Source organism: Asterias amurensis, chromosome 13, assembly GCF_032118995.1.
Source record: "Asterias amurensis chromosome 13, ASM3211899v1".
Classification (NCBI taxonomy): domain Eukaryota; kingdom Metazoa; phylum Echinodermata; class Asteroidea; order Forcipulatida; family Asteriidae; genus Asterias; species Asterias amurensis.
In genome coordinates this window covers 9,222,276-9,239,779 of record NC_092660.1, presented here as the reverse complement: position 1 = coordinate 9,239,779, position 17,504 = coordinate 9,222,276, and the positions used below count along the sequence as shown (strand labels likewise).

General features: G+C 37.9%; 1 protein-coding gene across 1 annotated transcript in view; it reads right to left on the bottom strand.

Moving 5' to 3' along the window:
* The window catches only part of LOC139946574 (uncharacterized), a 29,303-nt gene extending 19,798 nt beyond the window's left edge, over positions 1-9,505 (bottom strand). Inside the window, exons 1-11 of the mRNA XM_071944267.1 lie at positions 9,378-9,505; positions 6,940-6,975; positions 6,445-6,593; positions 5,585-5,740; positions 5,149-5,283; positions 4,578-4,619; positions 3,917-4,001; positions 2,938-3,134; positions 1,972-2,093; positions 874-1,066; positions 46-230 (exon numbers count right to left, since the gene is read on the bottom strand). Coding sequence (XP_071800368.1) covers positions 46-230; positions 874-1,066; positions 1,972-2,093; positions 2,938-3,134; positions 3,917-4,001; positions 4,578-4,619; positions 5,149-5,283; positions 5,585-5,740; positions 6,445-6,593; positions 6,940-6,975; positions 9,378-9,420 — 1,343 coding nt within the window. The 5' untranslated portion in view covers positions 9,421-9,505. The remainder of the gene's footprint in view (positions 1-45; positions 231-873; positions 1,067-1,971; positions 2,094-2,937; positions 3,135-3,916; positions 4,002-4,577; positions 4,620-5,148; positions 5,284-5,584; positions 5,741-6,444; positions 6,594-6,939; positions 6,976-9,377) is intronic.
* Positions 9,506-17,504: the final 7,999 nt, after the last annotated feature.

Here is a 17,504-nt window from a genome sequence, read left to right as displayed (position 1 = left end):
ATGGAAATAAATGTGTATTTGAATTGAATTGAATGTTTGACCTACTTCTTAACCTTCGTCGGCTCATCATCATCAGCGAGTTTCTTGCCGAGCCTGTCAAAGACATTCTGAAGCTCAATTGGGCTGAGTCTCTTGAGTGATTTGACCATGTAGATGAAACTTAGAGGAGCGTCTTCGGTGATCTTGTCTTGTTGGATTCCAGCGATGATCTTTTCAATTTGGTAGGTCACCTAAAAAGATTATATCACAGGTTGCGATTATTTGCACAAAGAAGAACAATTCTTTAAGAGTGGGTAAAGACTACAGAGGGTAAATACTCTAACATAATGAATAAAAACCCTAAACGTTACGCTTCATTAATAAATGTTAAATCCTTGTGGTGCCTGCTGTTAAAATATAGCCTCTAGCTACTTGGTCTAGGTGGTCTAGTGGTTGGACATCTGCTCTAGCATGGCAAAGGTCGTGGGTTCAAATCCCAACAAAGCTTAAGGTGTCGGTTGATACTTCCGGCGAATGCGATGAGAATTTGATGTGAATTTGACGTCACAACTTCTCTTTTGCTGCGATATTCGCAAGAGAGTTGAGCACAACTCAACTCAGTGCGTATTTCGTTGCGAATTTGTGATGTCAACATTTGTAATCGCATTCGCAGGAAGTATGAACCCCAAATAAATTCTACATCATTACAAAGCAAACTAAGTTTCGGACAAAAAATAAACTATAGGCCTTTGTCCCTTGATGCTTTTAAAGTTCACATCTTTGAAGGCAGAGGAAAATCCCCAACAGGAAATTCTGAAGTCGGGAGAAAGAAAACGACAAATGACTTTAATCTCATTCTTAAACGGATCCCAGTGGAATAAAGATTAGATTTACCGATCTACGGATGTCAAACATGTGGGGAGCATCCTCTTCGGTCAGTTGGCTTTCCTCTTCTGTGTCGTGGTCGTGGCTAGACTTCTCCTGGAAGATAAAGGACAGGTCCTCCGGCATCTGCTTGGGGTTCTGGACCTCAGGGATAATCTCCTCATCAGGGATCTCTTTGTTGCTCTTCAAGACAAAGGTTTGGCTGCAAGGGTCGATAAAGATCTTGGATTATGACTAAATCACTCAAATTTCTACATCTTTATGGGTTTGAATTATTCCACTATGTCTTATATTCCTGGGAAGGATTTCACAAAGATAGTCCTAACTTTAGGACTAGTCCTAGGAGTCCTAGGAGCTAGTCCTGAGTTAGGAGTTAACTTGAGATAAGACTAGTCTTAACTCTTTCTCCAATCCAACCCTGAGCAATCAGGTTGGCTCAGTATTCTGTCCCTGCTTTTCAACACTGTGGACCGCCGTGCGATACCTGGACTAAATAATTTGCATGTGGATTAGGTTTTTCAGTCTAAAATTGAAATTTGTTCATTGTCGTTTCAACAAAAACTTGTGTGATGTTTCTACTAAGATGCTTTGCTGACTGAAACATATTCAGATTCAAATTCAGAAATTAATATACTGGCCCTTGTTTTGAGACCAATTTAACCCCTTAGCAAAAAAGTGTGCAAGCTGCAATGGTATGGTCCTTTGCCCTACTTCATAGAGCTGCTAAATAAGCGCAAAAACTTGATAAGCACAAAACATTTTTGCATAGTTGCCTGCCCCCAAAATTTCCAATATACCATTTCTGACTGGTTTCCTGCGTGTTTTTACTTAGCAGAAAATTGTTCAGCAAACATTGTTTTTATTGGATTAGGCCAGGAATTACACACATGCCACAGAGAGTCTATGGCCTCTGTTGCCCTGGTCTTGCCCCCCCCTTCAAAAAATTTCAATTGACTTGAAGATTTTCCAATGTAGGTGCCCTTTACAAAATGAATGAAATGGCCTTGCCCTTTCAAAGATGAAATTCAAGGCCTGTAGGATATATATTTTTTTTCTTTGAAGGTCTTTGGAGAATTTGAATAGAGGCGAAGAAGTAAATCGACTCACTTGACAAAGGTGACTGCCTTTCCTCCCTTCTCACCAAAGGGCATGAAGACGTGTTTTCCCTCAACAACCACGGTGTCAATCAGGAACTTGTCATGGTCCTTCAAGCTGATACCGTAGCGAACCTGAACAACAAAAAAGTAATGACAAAAATCTTAAATAAAAAGAAGAACACACTGCAAGATTGAATCCGTCAATGTTTAAGCCACCTCTACACTGCTGCCAGAACAATCCATTGTAACATTTTGAACAGAATCCATCTTGAAAATATCTAAACATGAACGGCAATTCAGTAAAACTTGGAAATCTATTTAATCTGTTCTTTAAAATAGTTTTATTTCATTTATATATTTTGCACACCGTTACTTTCCAATTTGTATGTAACTTGAGTTCAAGTAAACACCTGCTTTAAAAACAAAATGAGTTGTCATAAATCAGACCAAACCTCCATACCACATGTACAATTTGTGACTGGTATCCTGGCCATTTCTGCTTAGCAGACAATTTGTAAAGCAATATTTCCTGCTTAAAGGCAGTGGACACTATTGGTAATTACTCAAAATAATTATCATCATAAAATCTTTCTTGATTACGAGTAATGGGGAGAGGTTGATTGTATAAAACATTGTGAGAAACAGCTCCCTCTGAAGTGACATAGTTTTCGAGAAAGAAGTAATTTTCAACGAATTTGATTTCGAGACCTCAAGTTTAGAATTTGAGGTCTCGAAATCAAGCATCAGAAAGCACAAAACTTCGTATGACAAGGGTGTTTTTTCTTTTATTATTATTTCGCAACTTCGACGAACGATTGAGCTGAAATTTTCACAGGTTTGTTATTTTATGCATATGTTGAGAGACACCAACTGTGAAGACTAGTCTTTGACAATTACCAATAGTGTCCACTGTCTTTAAGCAGCTCTATGAAATTGGGCCCAGAAAGAAGTAAGAAGTCTACTAATAATCCAGCACCTTGTTAAGACAGGTCAGGAAGTCTTCTGTGCCCTGCTTTGGCTGGTCTTCCAGGGGTCTTGGATCCTCAACCATCTCGGTCTCTGAGCATGTCTCACACTTTCGGCCTGAAAGGAGGGAGACCTCATTGCGCTGGTTGCGTCTTTGGCACTCCATAAGGTCACGAGTCTTGGTAATGTTCAAGACATAGCGGAGTGCTGAAACAAGAGGATTAACTATTAATTATTTGTTTTCCAATAAACAACTTTATGATTCTAAAGTTCATACCAGGACCAATTCTGACGGTGACTAGAGCAAGCTAGAAACGTTGAGACAAATTAAGAACTCACTCTGCCGTAGTGAGGCTAATAACGAGAAGTCCCCTTGATCAGCTAAAGGTAAAAAAGAAGTCGCGGCCAATTTTCTACCTTCCGTCCTGGTAGTACTTAAAATGCAGGACAGTTCTTCTTAGAACTGAGAAGCCTCCCCAATTCTAAAAAATCTACTTGGCATTATATTAGTAGAATGTAAAGTAAGACAATCTCTCAAAAGAACATAATCTACCTACACATATTAGTACCAATCCTCCAGAGAAATATTTCAGACAAACACCTAGTGGGCAATTCTTAAAACTTAAAAAATCGTGTTAATCTAATACATTTTTGGGGTTGAACAAAGTCGCATCCCCTTATGGTGATCCCCTAGCTGCCGCTTCCCAGGTTGTATCGTAATTTGGGTGTGATCCCTGGCAACACGGCAGTTAATGGTTGTATGGCTTCCGACTGGCACCCCCGAACAAAGATATTGACAAAATAGGGACACCGCCAATATAGGGCTAGATAGCTCAGTTGGTAGAGCGCCGGCACGTTAATCCGGAGGTCGTTGGTTCGAATCCCACTCTAGTCAATTCTTTGTTCAACCCCAAAAATCATTTACAAATTTACCCAGTCAGTTTCCCTTGTGGTTTATATTTACAATTACAAGTTGACAAAAAACTTACCTTGGACTTTGTTGTCCACAGGTTTCATGACAGGCTCCGAGACTTTGACGTAGTACACAGACTCACAGTTTCCTGCAACGCCATTCTGTGATTATGAGAAATAAATTCTAATGGAAATAGATTCTAATTTGGGGTTGACCAAAGAAAAATTGTCTAAAGCAGGATTTGAACCTGCAACCTCTGGCTTCATGTGCTCTACAAACTGTGCTATCTAAGCATCAAAATGTTAGTGGTATCAGTCAACTGTGCTTATTTTTTCTATCCATTTCTTCAAGGGAAGGTACAGGTTTGGTAATTACTCAAAAATATTATCAACTTCAAAACTGACTTGGTAACAAGCATCGGAGAGCTGTTGATAGTATAAAACATTGTGGGAAGTGGAAAACTACTCCCTCTGAAGATACGTAGTTTCTGAGAAAGAGGTAATTTCTGACTAATTCCTATCTGAAAGCACACAAATTCATCAAACAAGGGTGTTTTTTCTTTCATCATTACTAGCAACTTCCATGACCGATTGAGCCCAAATTTTCACAGGTTTGGTATTTTATGCTTATGATGGGATACACCAAGTGAGAACACTGGTCTTTTTTTTGTCATCCTTCTTTGTCCCCCCCTCCCCCCCAAAAAAAGAAAAAAAACAAATTGACCTCTGTATACCTACCTCCATAACGCGGTAGTACTTCTTCTGTCTGGTGATTGAAGTCTGTAAAAAAAGGACAAAGAATAAAGCAAGGACAAAGAATAAAGCAAGATAAAATAAACAAAATAAAGAAGTTAAATAGTACTATGCATGCATTTCCTAAAATGAATCTAAGACTGGAAATTACTTTGAAAATACCTTACCCTGTCAGCTGAGAAGGGTGAATCCTGTGGTGAGGAAACTCCATTATTTGGACCCAGTTAATGACAGCTTATACGAGACTGGGGACAATTTTTAAAGAGTTGCTTAAGCAAAAAATATTGCCTAACAACTACCAGACTGCATGTAGCATTTTGGCTGTCAGTCTCATCTTGTAAGCAAGATCCTGTTGTGCTTAGCTACTCTTTGAGCTTAAGCAGCTCTTTAAAAATTAGCTCTTTGCTGCAAAATTTGTTTTCTCTAATACCCTGTTCACACATAGACGCTGCTCCTACCACGATGGAAAAGCGACTGAGAGCGTGGCCAATCTGCATGGGATAACCCCCATGAACTTGGGCCACTTTGAGCCAATACTTAAGTTACTTGTACCTACCCTATCAGTGCTCTGCTCCTTGGGTTCGTTCAAGTCGTTGGTCCCACGGATGTTGACAAGCATCAGTTCCATGATACCCTTCTTGATGTTTGTAGACCAGACCGGGTCCTCCACGGAGGGGATGATGTCGTTCACCTAATAATATAAATTTGTTGGTGTCAATTCCTGGTAAAGAGCTGTGTTCTTCACTTTATAAATGCGCTGTATTCATTACAGGCATGTGAGTAACTATCCATGAAAAAAGAGGAAAAGAGAAAACTGGACAAGAAAAAAAGAGGAAAAGATAATATCCCTACACAGAAAGTGAAGAAAAAAAGAGGAAAGTCAAAACCAAAAAAGAGGAATTCAGCTGAAAAGAGGAAGTCTCACAGGCCTGTCATTAAAGTATTATAATAAATTGTAGAAAACATCCTCACAATCAAGCTTTTTTACAAACCTTTCCATCGATGTATGTGAACTCGATTGGCTTAACGAGTTCGACGATGAGGGGAGATTCAAAAATGAAATCCAGACGTTGGATTTTCTCCTCGACTTGTTGCTTTGCAGGATTCTCGGTCTCTGTCAGAACCTTGTTGAGTTTCACTCTTTCCAGCTGTAAGATGAGAAATAAAAGATGTGTTAAACAGTATTCATAAATACCTAAGACAGTCTATCCATTCTGATTGGTCGAGAGGGCATCACATGGGGGTGTTTAAATGGATGATATAACACCAGTAAAAAGTGTTTAAACATGGGCGCCTGCGTGACATGCAAGCTTACAACTGTGCTTATAAGACAGTTTCTTAATTTCTATTGGTCGAGAGCAACGACTGGGACACCTAGGCCACATCACGCGATTATCTCCTTATAAGGAGTTGTTTACCAGAGGGCCTTACCATTTCATAGCTGGTGATGTGTTGAAAGAAATCATTGAACAATTATTTGAATTATAATTTTTGCATTTTTAAAAAACTTTTTGACCAAAAAGTGTTTTTGAAAAGGTATTTATGAATGAAAATCAAAGGCGGGGCGGGATAACTTTCTGTATGGCGCCACCACCTTTTCACTTATTTTTACAAAAAGGGATGATTGAGGTAAATTAGAATTTAGGGATAACTTTCCGTATGGCGCCACCACTTTTCCCCTCATTTTTACAAAAAGGGATATCTCTTTGAGGTAAATTAGATACTATATTATTTCATATCGAATGAAAAAGTGGTGGCGCCATACGGAAACTTTTCCGCATCAACTATCTCATTCTCAAACCTAAGATTATATTGAGAGAGGGAACTTAAATACAAATCAAATCATGCATACCCTGAGCAGACATTTTCCATTTTCCTTCATCTGTATGCGGGTGTCTGCCACAATCTTGATACCGGCCACCTCCTTGCTAACCCCCGGTAGTCCGCTGAGAACTTGACCCTCATACTGGTACACGTACTCACGACCCTCAGAAAAGTATCCTGCAACATATAGATTGACATTAAATTGTGTGAATAAACTGGAAAAGTAACACTCTTTCCCGGTTCTTTTTCCATGTTTTTCTACTTTGCACAAAAACTCTTGTTTACATTCATCTGGTACCTACCCTACTCCTATTCAGTTAGCTTGCACTGAGGGAACCTAAACCCGACTAACCATTCGTTGTAAAGAGCGCCCTCACTTGGTGGGATAGAATTATTTTGTAAAAAAAAGTCGAGTCGAGAACATTCCCCCCCCCCCCACCTCAATAATTATTCGGGAACCCCTTTGTCTTCGTAAAATAGGCCCTATTTATAGGCCTACATTTTAAATCAAAGTTAAACTTACCATCCGATTTCTGGAGGGTAGGGATTTTGGCGGCATCTGCAAAGCAAACATCAAAGTCGAAATAATGCATGCAAAGAACGAACACCCGGTTTGATCACACGGGGCCGCCTGCTGCTAATTAAAAAGACAATGTGATTTTATAAAACGAAAGGCGGAGCCCCTCATTATTACATGTAAATAAAAACAATTAGAAATGATGTTTACATTGTATATAACTGAAAATTTAACCAATTATTATTATATAGATAAAAATAAAAATTGAATGACCTTTTTAAAAAAAACAATATTGACCGTATTCCGGCTTTTACACATTAAGTCATAATGAATGGTACCGGTACGACCGTTTAATAATTAATTCCTGTGCGCCGACTCCCAATATATTTCAAAAAATGAATATTACACAAACAGAGCAAATAAAAAAAAGATATCTCCACGCGTCGCGAACAAAAATCGATGATATAACTTTTCAAACGGTTATCAATCCTTGAAAAGATAAACGTGACATCGTCAACATATTAATTGCCTCAATGAGTATTTATAAAAAAAAAGTTACGTTAATCGCAGACAAAGTAATTAGATACTCTAAATCTCTAGCACGATTGCCTCAAGGTGGAAGAGAGATTTTCATATCAAAAGTTACGTAAGTCACTCAAAGCAAATAATCTAATAAGGAATTACGTAAAGACAAATAAACACAGATCTCACAGAGCTGTGGGATTTCATAATATTTATTATTTTCTACAATTTTTTAGTTTCAAAAGAATCCCTCCTGTGAGGACCACACAGAGCATGGAGGAACTTCCTCCATGCACAGAGTAAAGACGGTGACCCAGTAAGCTAAACGTTTAGGGAATTTTTATTTTATTTTTGAAAGTCCTCATTGCTCTGTTTATGCCTCTCCACTGTACATGGCCCAATCATTATTTGTTTAATCACAAAAACTTGCTAAACACAGAAACTGAGTATTGCAGAATTAGGTCACCAACCAAAATAACATTAAGTTTACATTGTTGCGGCTGGTTCCCCACTCAATTACTGCTTAGCAAAAAAAAATTGTCAAGCAGTATTGTCTGCCTAACATCTTTAAAATTGGGCCCGCGGGTGCAGTATCGAAGTGTCACGACATGACATGATGTTTGCACAACAAACTAACAGATACATTATCTCGTCAGATATCATTGAACAAAAGATCAATAGGATCGAAGTTTACCACTAACTGATGTTTGTTTCATAAACACTGAATCGACCTTTCGACCAACATCGATAGCAACAGGAGATTGTTTTGTAACTATTATTATTTTGATTTTTTTGATTATCAGCAAAAAATAGGTAATGGCCTGACGTTTCGGTTTCTCTCAAATGAACCGTGTTCGTTATTTTTTTTTAATCAATAATAATAAACGACGCTTTGTATGCAAATTTAACCCGTTTACAAGGTCGACGTACGGCACCGTGAAGTGGTACAACAGCGCACCCATGCATGACTGTACCAGGGGCCATCGGGCTTCGGGCCCTGGACCCCTCCCAATTATTTGTTAAGTCCCGCCTTAAGCGCTGAAAACAAGATTGAAATTTCCTCAGAGAAGGCAAAGACCCAATGCACAACTTTTTATTTATTTATCGAAGTGCCGGCGCTGCCGGGCGGAACAGTCTTTTGAACAGCGTCACGCTTCAACGCAGACAAGCATTTATACTTGTTCCCAATTCAAAACGCATCTAAAAAATAATATCCCGGGCTTGACTAGCCTTCGAACTTTTGGTTGTCTTGTTTATTAGCTTGGTTTTTTTTGCGCCAGGAGTGTAATCGTTGACAGACATTGCGCACTAAATTATAGCTAAACTATTGTAGCAACTAATATAATGGAGTTTTTAAGGTTTTTTTTCTTCTGGCGTTGAGGGTGTATCGGGGTGCAATCATGATCCAGCACCACTTAAAAACAAACTAAAAACTGCCCGAGTGTATCGTTAGAATTATCCACAAGTTGTTCAACCATATAGTTACTTTCGTGTGGCGATTCCCTGAAAATTGTGCTGTGCTATTTCAATTAGGCGTTCCCAATGGGCTAACAGTTGTTCAACTGCTTATTTTTATGCTATGAGAATGTGATTGTTCAAAGAATACCTTTGTTTTTCAAACCGTTGGGTTGCATTTATCCGTTATAAAAAATAGATATAATCAAACCAACACCAAAAACCAAGTTTGAAAATTACATTTCAAACTGTGGCAGCGTTTTTGAGATAATAAATTCCCAAACTTCTTCAATGCACAAACGTTTCTCATAATGGATTTATTTTCTCAATGTTAAACAACAGCTGCAGTGCTTCTTATGTTCTTTCCAAATATGGTCATTGATTTATAATAGCTTGTAAAAAAAGTAGAAAATAAAGGCTTACCTACAGCTTCACGCGATAAAAGTTTTCAAAACTTGTATACTTACATGCCAAGACGACTCCCACCAGCAGCAACGCTAGTTGCTTCATGGCTGACACCTCAATTTAGTACGAAACGATAGAGGAGAAGATAATAGTAAAAAGTGGATGGGATAAATAATAGATATATTCCACTAGCAAGAAACCGGAACCTTTTATACTGTGCGAGGAACGGACTGGGTGGACGCACTATGCAAATCAGATGCGTGCTTGTTGCTGATTGGTTAGAAGCACTGTTGGACCTTGGTAATTCCTTGTAATCGGGACACGCGCGTGAAATGACAACCCAGAGGGGGGCTGTTATGTTACTTAACTGCCCTGGGTTAACCCATATAGAGAAAGGGACTATGTAACACGGCATGTCAGAAAAACAAACTGTTTGGCACTTTGTCAACTAAAATTGTTGAAGAACACTTCTTTAAAATGACCAATCATTGTATGCAAATAGCTGATGCCATGGATGAAAAAAAAAACGAGCAACAGTTTGTGACAATGGAATTTTTCATCATCGAAGATAGAAATCTAGTCCAAGGTCTGCCTGGGTCGTTGGAGGTTATAGCTGGGAAGAACACGTTCATAACAAGTGTTAAAATCTGTGATATTATTATTAACAATACAAATCTGAAATTATAATTTATTCCTAAGGATAAAAAACACCCCATAGCCTAATGCTCTCAATGAAACACTAATATGCCATTGTGAATGGAATCAACATTATTTGAAACGAATTTTCAGTATTATTAGTTTGTAGTTTGTAGCAACGCAGTTCGGGCCTCGTTTTGAGAAATAATTTTGGTGTGCACAACATTGTTAATAATTGAAATGTTTTTTATTATTTTGTAGACGATATCATGCACATGCACGGATGTAAAGACGGTCACGGTGGGAAAACTTCCATTGAATATTTTTTACCTGAAATGCTCTACATTTTTTGAGAAAATTAGTAATTAAACTATAGGCCTACTTGTGCTCTGAATAATCCACTAGTGTTTGACAAAAAAAGTGCAAACATAATGTGGTTTTTCGTCTTCTCGTGACTCATACACTTTAAAAACCAAAGAGTTGAATCCAACACTTGCATGAGTTCGGTGAGTGACTACACTTTGAAAGTGTTGAATCCAGCGTTTTGTTTGTTAAAACTTAGCCTATCAATTTAAATTGTTGATCCAACGAAACAAGGGTTAATTCAACAGTTTAAGTATTATTTCAACATTTCTAAAATAAAATCCTTTGACTTGTTGGATCAGCTTTTTAAAAGTTAAACTGGCACTAAAAATGTTGACCGAATACCTTAAAATGCTGGATTTAACATATAAATGCTGGATTCAACACTTTCAAAGTGTAGTCACTCACCGAACTCATGCAAGTGTTGGATTCAACTCTTTAGTTTTTTAGAGTGATGAGCTTAAAAACTTGTGCACGGATTATTATTTCATGTAATGTTGCGTCACCCAAAATGCGGATAGGCTGCTGCGCTAGAACTTAACTTATGTTGTATGTGCTTTCTTGTCTGGTGTAAAAATATAATATTGCCATGTAAATCATTAGTTTAGAAATGTTTTCAGTGTTACAAAACACCATTCGACCAGTAACCGATAGCAGTGCATGCTTGTTCTTTGATCACAGGTCTTGAACAAAATGTTATGTATTTTCAGGGACGGGTTGTTGATCAAGCATGGAGGAAACTTCAAGTGATCACCCGTTTTCCCAGAAAGTTGCTTAATCCCTTGTTTTTGAGTGTGTGCCTTCTGTCCTCCCCCTCTGCCCCCCCCCATTCTTCATATTTCCACTTGACTGCCTTTGTTACACTGCAGCATACCTCCATGTGTGTTGTACCGTCAATTATTAGCTCTATAGAAATACTCGAAGGTTCGAAACGGCAGGCCACTTTACCTATTTGTTTTGCATTGTATTCGTAGGCCTAAGTCCTTTTTGGTTGGTGAGCAGTTTGTAACAGTTTGTAACAGCATGGAGTTTATTCCTCCATGGTAACAGCTGATACTTATTTTCTCAGAATAAAGTAAAACTTAGAACAAAGTAAAACTTAAAACAAATATTGTGCATCTTGTCGACGTAAGGTCACGGAAATAGTCTGTGTCCTTTGAAACTTCAGTGTTATCACTGTGTAAACAGCATGGAACCTCGACCCTTAGACTTTAATCATAGGGGCATCCATCTTGTCTCCCATTTAAATGAACATTAATTTTTTTATTTTTTTTTGCTTAAAAAAGGCGAGTTGCTGACTAAGCACTTTATGTAATCCATCATATACAAGCATGTCGAAGTTTGAGGTCGATCGGCCATCTGGGTCACGAGAAAATAGTGGAAAAACAATGACACATTTTGCATGACATCGACTTTTAAAAAATGAATAAAACGCTCAAAAGGCGATAAAAAACTCCAAACAGAAAATTAATTGTATTTATTCCTCATCAAATCATGACATTTCAGACCGTGTACGTTTTGTGTAAATCTGTGACCATTTAAAGACGTTTTTTCTTTCTTACCAATTCTGTATAACGTTTCTTTAAAGGCACTGGACATTATTGGTAATTACTCAAAATAATTATTAGCATAAACCTTATACTTGGAACGAGTAAAACATTGTGTAAAACATTGTTAGAAACAGCTCCCTCTGGAGTAACGTATAGCATTTATTTCAAACTGACTCAACATTGCACTAAACTATACACTACAGTATACAGTAGCATTTAAAGGCAGTGGACACTATTGGTTATTACTCAAAATAACTATTAGCATAAAACCTCACTTGGTACGAGTAATGGGGAGAGTTGACGATAATTATAAAACATTGTGAGTTGAACGGCTCCCTCTGAAGTAACGTAGTTTTCGAGAAAGAAGTAATTTTCCACAAATTTGATTTCAGACCTCAGATTTAGAATTTGAGGTCTCAAAATCAAGCAGAAAGCACACAACTTCGTTTGACAAGTTTTTTTTTTTAAAGTTATCTCGCAACTCCGAAACCCAATCGAGCTAATATTTTCACAGGTTTGTTATTTTATGCATATGTTGAGATACACCAAGTGAGAAGACTGATCCTTGACAATTACCAATAGTGTTCAGAGTCTTTAACTGATCTAAATTAAATCAAATCAAACCAAACCAATACCATTTATAGAACGAAACAAAAATATATAGCGTTCAACTATTTTGAAGAATGGATGGAAGATAATTTCATAATGTCGGTGCAGCAAAGGAAAATTATCATGATCCATTTTCATAGTGCTGCTTAAGCGGAAAATATTGCTTAGACATTTTCTGCTGAGCAAAAAAAAAGCAGGATACCGGTAAAAGTTCACACAATGTGACATTGTGCATTTGCTGGTAAGTATAATTTTGTTTTGCTTAGCTACTTTTTTGTGCTTTAAGGGTCTATGTACTTTTTATAGGACAAAAAAACAATGTCCACAGATTTACATTAAACTTACACAGTTTGAAGATAGTGATTGCAGAAAGCTTCTCTTAAAATATTACATGCTGAGGTGCTGTAGTTTTTGAGAAATAAGTAAAACAATGTCATGAAAATAATTTTCGTCTCAGTGATCATGAGACGAAAATTATTTTAGCATCTAAAAACATATTTTCATGACTTTTTTTTTTACTCATTCTCAAAAACTACAGCACCTCAGCAACTAATGTTTTAAGGTACGCTTCCTACTATCATTATCTTCAAACGGTGTAAGTTTGATGCAAATTTGTGGACATTGTGTTTTGTGTTACAAAAAGTACCCAAATCCTTTAAGCAGCTCTATGAAATTGGGCCCTGTCGGCGGTGAGAGTCTTATATTAGGATGAATTCTGTGATCATTTTATGTAGGCCTACTATACACTGGACACTATCGGTAATTGTCAAAGACCAGTCTTCTCACTTGGTGTATCTCAGCATATGCATAAAGTAACAAACCTGTGAAAATTTGAGCTCAATTGGTCGTCGAGGTTGCGAGAGAATGATAAAAGGAAAAAAAAACCGCTTTTGTTGCACAAGTTGTGAACTTTTATCGATGCTTGATTTCGAGACCTCAAAATCTAATTTTTAGGTCTAGAAATCAAATTCAAATATTTTAGTGAGAAATCATACTACTTTTTCAAAATCTATACGTGTTTATGACGGGGAAACTTAAAACATCCTTCATTGTAGTTGTTGATTTACAGAGTACGATGAAAATGTTATTAGTTGGATGATGTTTTCCCTCTACTCTGACGTCACAAGCCTTGGATTCTTGGTATCAAAGCGCAAATAAAGTATCAGCAAATAAAGTTGTTTGTTGTCGTCTGTGCGGCCCTCTTGATACACGGTGTTTGTGCATGCTTAGGCCCTGAACGAAAACCACGGCTTCGGATTCGGTTTAGCTATTGCTTGGGCCCGCAGGGCAATTGCACGTGCTCTGCGCACGTGCTCAGTCATGGCTTGAGACGAATGCCGAATCCAAAGCCGAAGCCATGGTTTCGAAAAGGGCCATGAACGGCCTCCTTGCATCCCATACTAAGGGTCGATTCAGAATTTTGAAAATCGAAATTAGTTTTTTTTTGTCTTAATCAAACGAAAAAGAAGAAGACAAAAAATGGAATTCACATTTGGCCAAAGTGGCAAGATTTTCATTACGGTCAGTTTTGAAAGCCAGGATTGAAAACAACTGATATTGGAGACCTTTGATCTAAAATAATCTGGTTCGTTCGAGAATTATTTAAAAATTGAAATGTGGGGTGGTCAAAACAATTTCGAAAAACTAAATCGAAACTGTTAAAGGCACATCAGTACTGGACACGTTTGGTATAATAAGACCAGTATTCTATATTCAACACCCCTCCATTGCTCGTCAAATTAATATTGTGCTATTACTAAGGATCGAATCAATGTGTGGCGAAGAGGTTTTCAACTAGTGGTTTAATCCCAACGATGCCTGGTTCTTGATAATTTTACCGAGACGAAGTCGAGGTAAATTATAATTTTACCGAGACGAAGTCGAGGTAAATTATCAAGAACCAGGCCTCGGCGGGTTTAAACGACTTATTGAAAACCGATTCAACACACTTTGATTCCCATTCATAAATACCTTTTCGGTCAAAAAACATCAACACTTTTTTGGTCAAAAAGTAAAATAAATGCAAACATTATAATTGTTCAATGATTTCTTTCAACACAACACCCCTCCAGCTATAAAATGGTAAGGCCCTCGGGTAAACAACTCCCTATAAGGGAATGATGTGAGCGTCGCGCGTATCGCGTGATGTGGCACAATTGTTTCAGCCGTTGCTCTCGACCAATAGGAATGAAGAAACTGTCTTATAAGCACAGGTGCAAGCTCGCGTGTCACGTCCATGTTTCAACACTTTTTACTTGTCATAAACAAAGGTTTGTATACACACCCACGTGACGCGCTCTCCACAAATAGAAATAGCGAAACTGTCTGAGGTATTTATGAATATTATTTTGAGTAATAGTGTCCATTGTTTTTACATTTACTATTCTAAATGACCACTTCTCTACAACTACTTGTTTTCCAAAGATGTAATGGGAAATTACGGTATCACAGTTGGTAGTCCTTGGTTTAAAGTCCAGCAACATGGATTTTGCTTTGTCATAATCTTTATAGAAATTGACATACGATGTCGCATTGTTTACAAAAGAGGTTACATTGGAGTTATCTACCAGGGCAAGATACTTCAGGTGTTGCTTGGGTGAAGTTTTGAGTTTAATTTGGTTATCCATAAAAAAATTTAACAATTTGGCCGACCCGAATATTTTGATTGTTGGTTTGTTTATTTGTCGGGGTTTCATGTTTAGGTCAGTGTTGTGGTCCCGCGTGTTTGTTCGCAGGCCTGATACTTCACGGAGGGTACTCATGCGATTGCCTCATCCATGCCCCCTGGTCATTGCCTTGGTGCCCTTGAGATGCTCCAGTAGAAATTTGACAATTCCTGCTAGGGTGCCCTTTACCAAGGAGAAAACGCCTCGTTGCCCTTTACCAAAAACGAAGCATTACAGGCCTGTGTTCGATTGTAATTGTAATTGTTTCTTACTGCAATGCGTCAAAATAGGAAACAAATAATATTGTTTCCAGATAGTATCACAGTGGTTTTTGTGCTCCATAAAACGAGTTGACACAATTCACACAGTTCCCTTAGAACTAATGAGAAGATCAACGGTGTTCCGAAATCAGATCTGTGGTTTTGACCTTTTATCTGACCTCGGCCTTTGCCCTTGATTGTTACAGAAGTAACTGCTCACACTATACAGAGGACAAGTATATTTTGATATTAAAAGATAAAACCAGTCAAGGTTATCGATAAGGCTGACATTCAAATCCAGTCAGCTCTTTGCTCGACACCGTGTGTTGTTTATTTTATGTTAACTTATTTATTTGTTCATTTTTTCCGGGGCGTTAAAAACAATACAATTTAATTCAATTCAATATGATATTTCAATTTTTGGGGGAAAATATTTCAAAATGAGACAAAAAAAAACCCCAATCCAGGATTTAGGAAAAACCCCCAGAGGAACGTAATACAAAAAAACAACAACAACAGCTTCAAGGAATGCGACCGCTCTGTAAATATTCACTCTTAACTCTTTAATTGAATGATACTAGTGTTCTGGGGCCTACTCGGGTCACGGGTTCACCCCCTTCGTTCTCACTCTGAACGTTGACTCGGAAAATCCATGACTGAACCATGACTCAAGTTTTTGATGATTGATAAAAATAATAAAAGTTTTGGAACTGCTTAAACATTTTCTTATTTTTTATATTGGCCATACGAGGTACTCCCCCAAAATAGGCCTATCCTTGTTGTAGTCTTGCTGAGGTTTTGGTTGTTGTTGTTGTTGTTGTTGTTGTTGTTGCTGCTGCTGTTGTTGTTGTTGTTGTTGTTGTTGTTGTTGTTGTTGTTGTTGTTGTTGTTGTTGTTGTTGTTGTTGTTGTTGTTGTTGTTGTTTGGTATCAATTAAGAAATCTGGGCTTTATCCGTCAATACTTAACTCGTTCTACCACAGAAAAGATTGTTCATGCTCTGATTTCTTCCCGGTTTGATTATTGTAATTCTCTCTTCTGTCTTCTACAACAGAATCAAATCTCTCGTTTGCAACGACTGCAAAACACTGCAGCTCGGCTGGTCACTTTGTCCTCCAGGAGAACCCATATCACTCCGGTTTTAAATGCACTTCACTGGCTCCCTGTTCAATATCGCATTCAATACAAATTACTTCTGCTTGTTTTTCATTCTTTACATGGTTCTGCTCCTCAGTATAATTGTCAATTAATTACCCGTTACAATCCTTCCAGATGTCTTAGATCATCCACTTCGTCATTACTGGTTGTTCCCCACACCCACAACAGTTGGGGTGACAGGGCTTTGTCTCATGCTGGTCCTTTACTTTGGAATAATCTGCCTCTTAGTATCCGTAACATGTCCTCTATTCATAAGTTCAAAGAGGCCCTCAAAACCCACTTTTTCACAGCTGCTTTTCATTAATTTTGTGTTTCTTCCTTGCGCCATGAGCATCACTTGTGGTGGATACCGGCGCACTATAAGTGTTCATATTATTTTGTTGTTGTTGTTGTTGTTGTTGTTGTTGTTGTTGTTGTTGTTGTTGTTGTTGTTGTTGTTGTTGTTGTTGTTGTTGTTGTTGTTGTTGTTGTTGTTGTTGTTGTTGTTGTTGTTGTTGTTGTTGTTGTTGTTGTTGTTGTTGTTGTTGTTGTTGGTGTCTTTGACAGGGTTCGATTTTCGTTATAAAAATACTTCCGTTTGCAACAAACAGGTTTGTTGGCCTCCCTGGGGCTCATTGTGAGTCCGTTGTCACACCAATCTCCGGTGTTGCAAACAGCTCATTGAAATGTTTTTTTTTTTTTTTTAACACAGGCTTTCGTTTTAGGCTCTGTTTCTTACATGCATGAATTTATTTTTTCCCTCAGGCAAAATGATCTTTGAACAAAATAACTATATTATGTCAAGCCAGTCTAGTCATAATTCTGTATTGTGATGTGTTGCTTCTTGGCCATCGTAGTTTTTGGTGGTGCAACCTCGTACGCCGTTCTACACACGTGATGTTAAGTCTGTGCATTGTATGCCTCTTACAGCGTTAACGAACTAGCAGAGTTCGATCAGTTGGGGTCGAG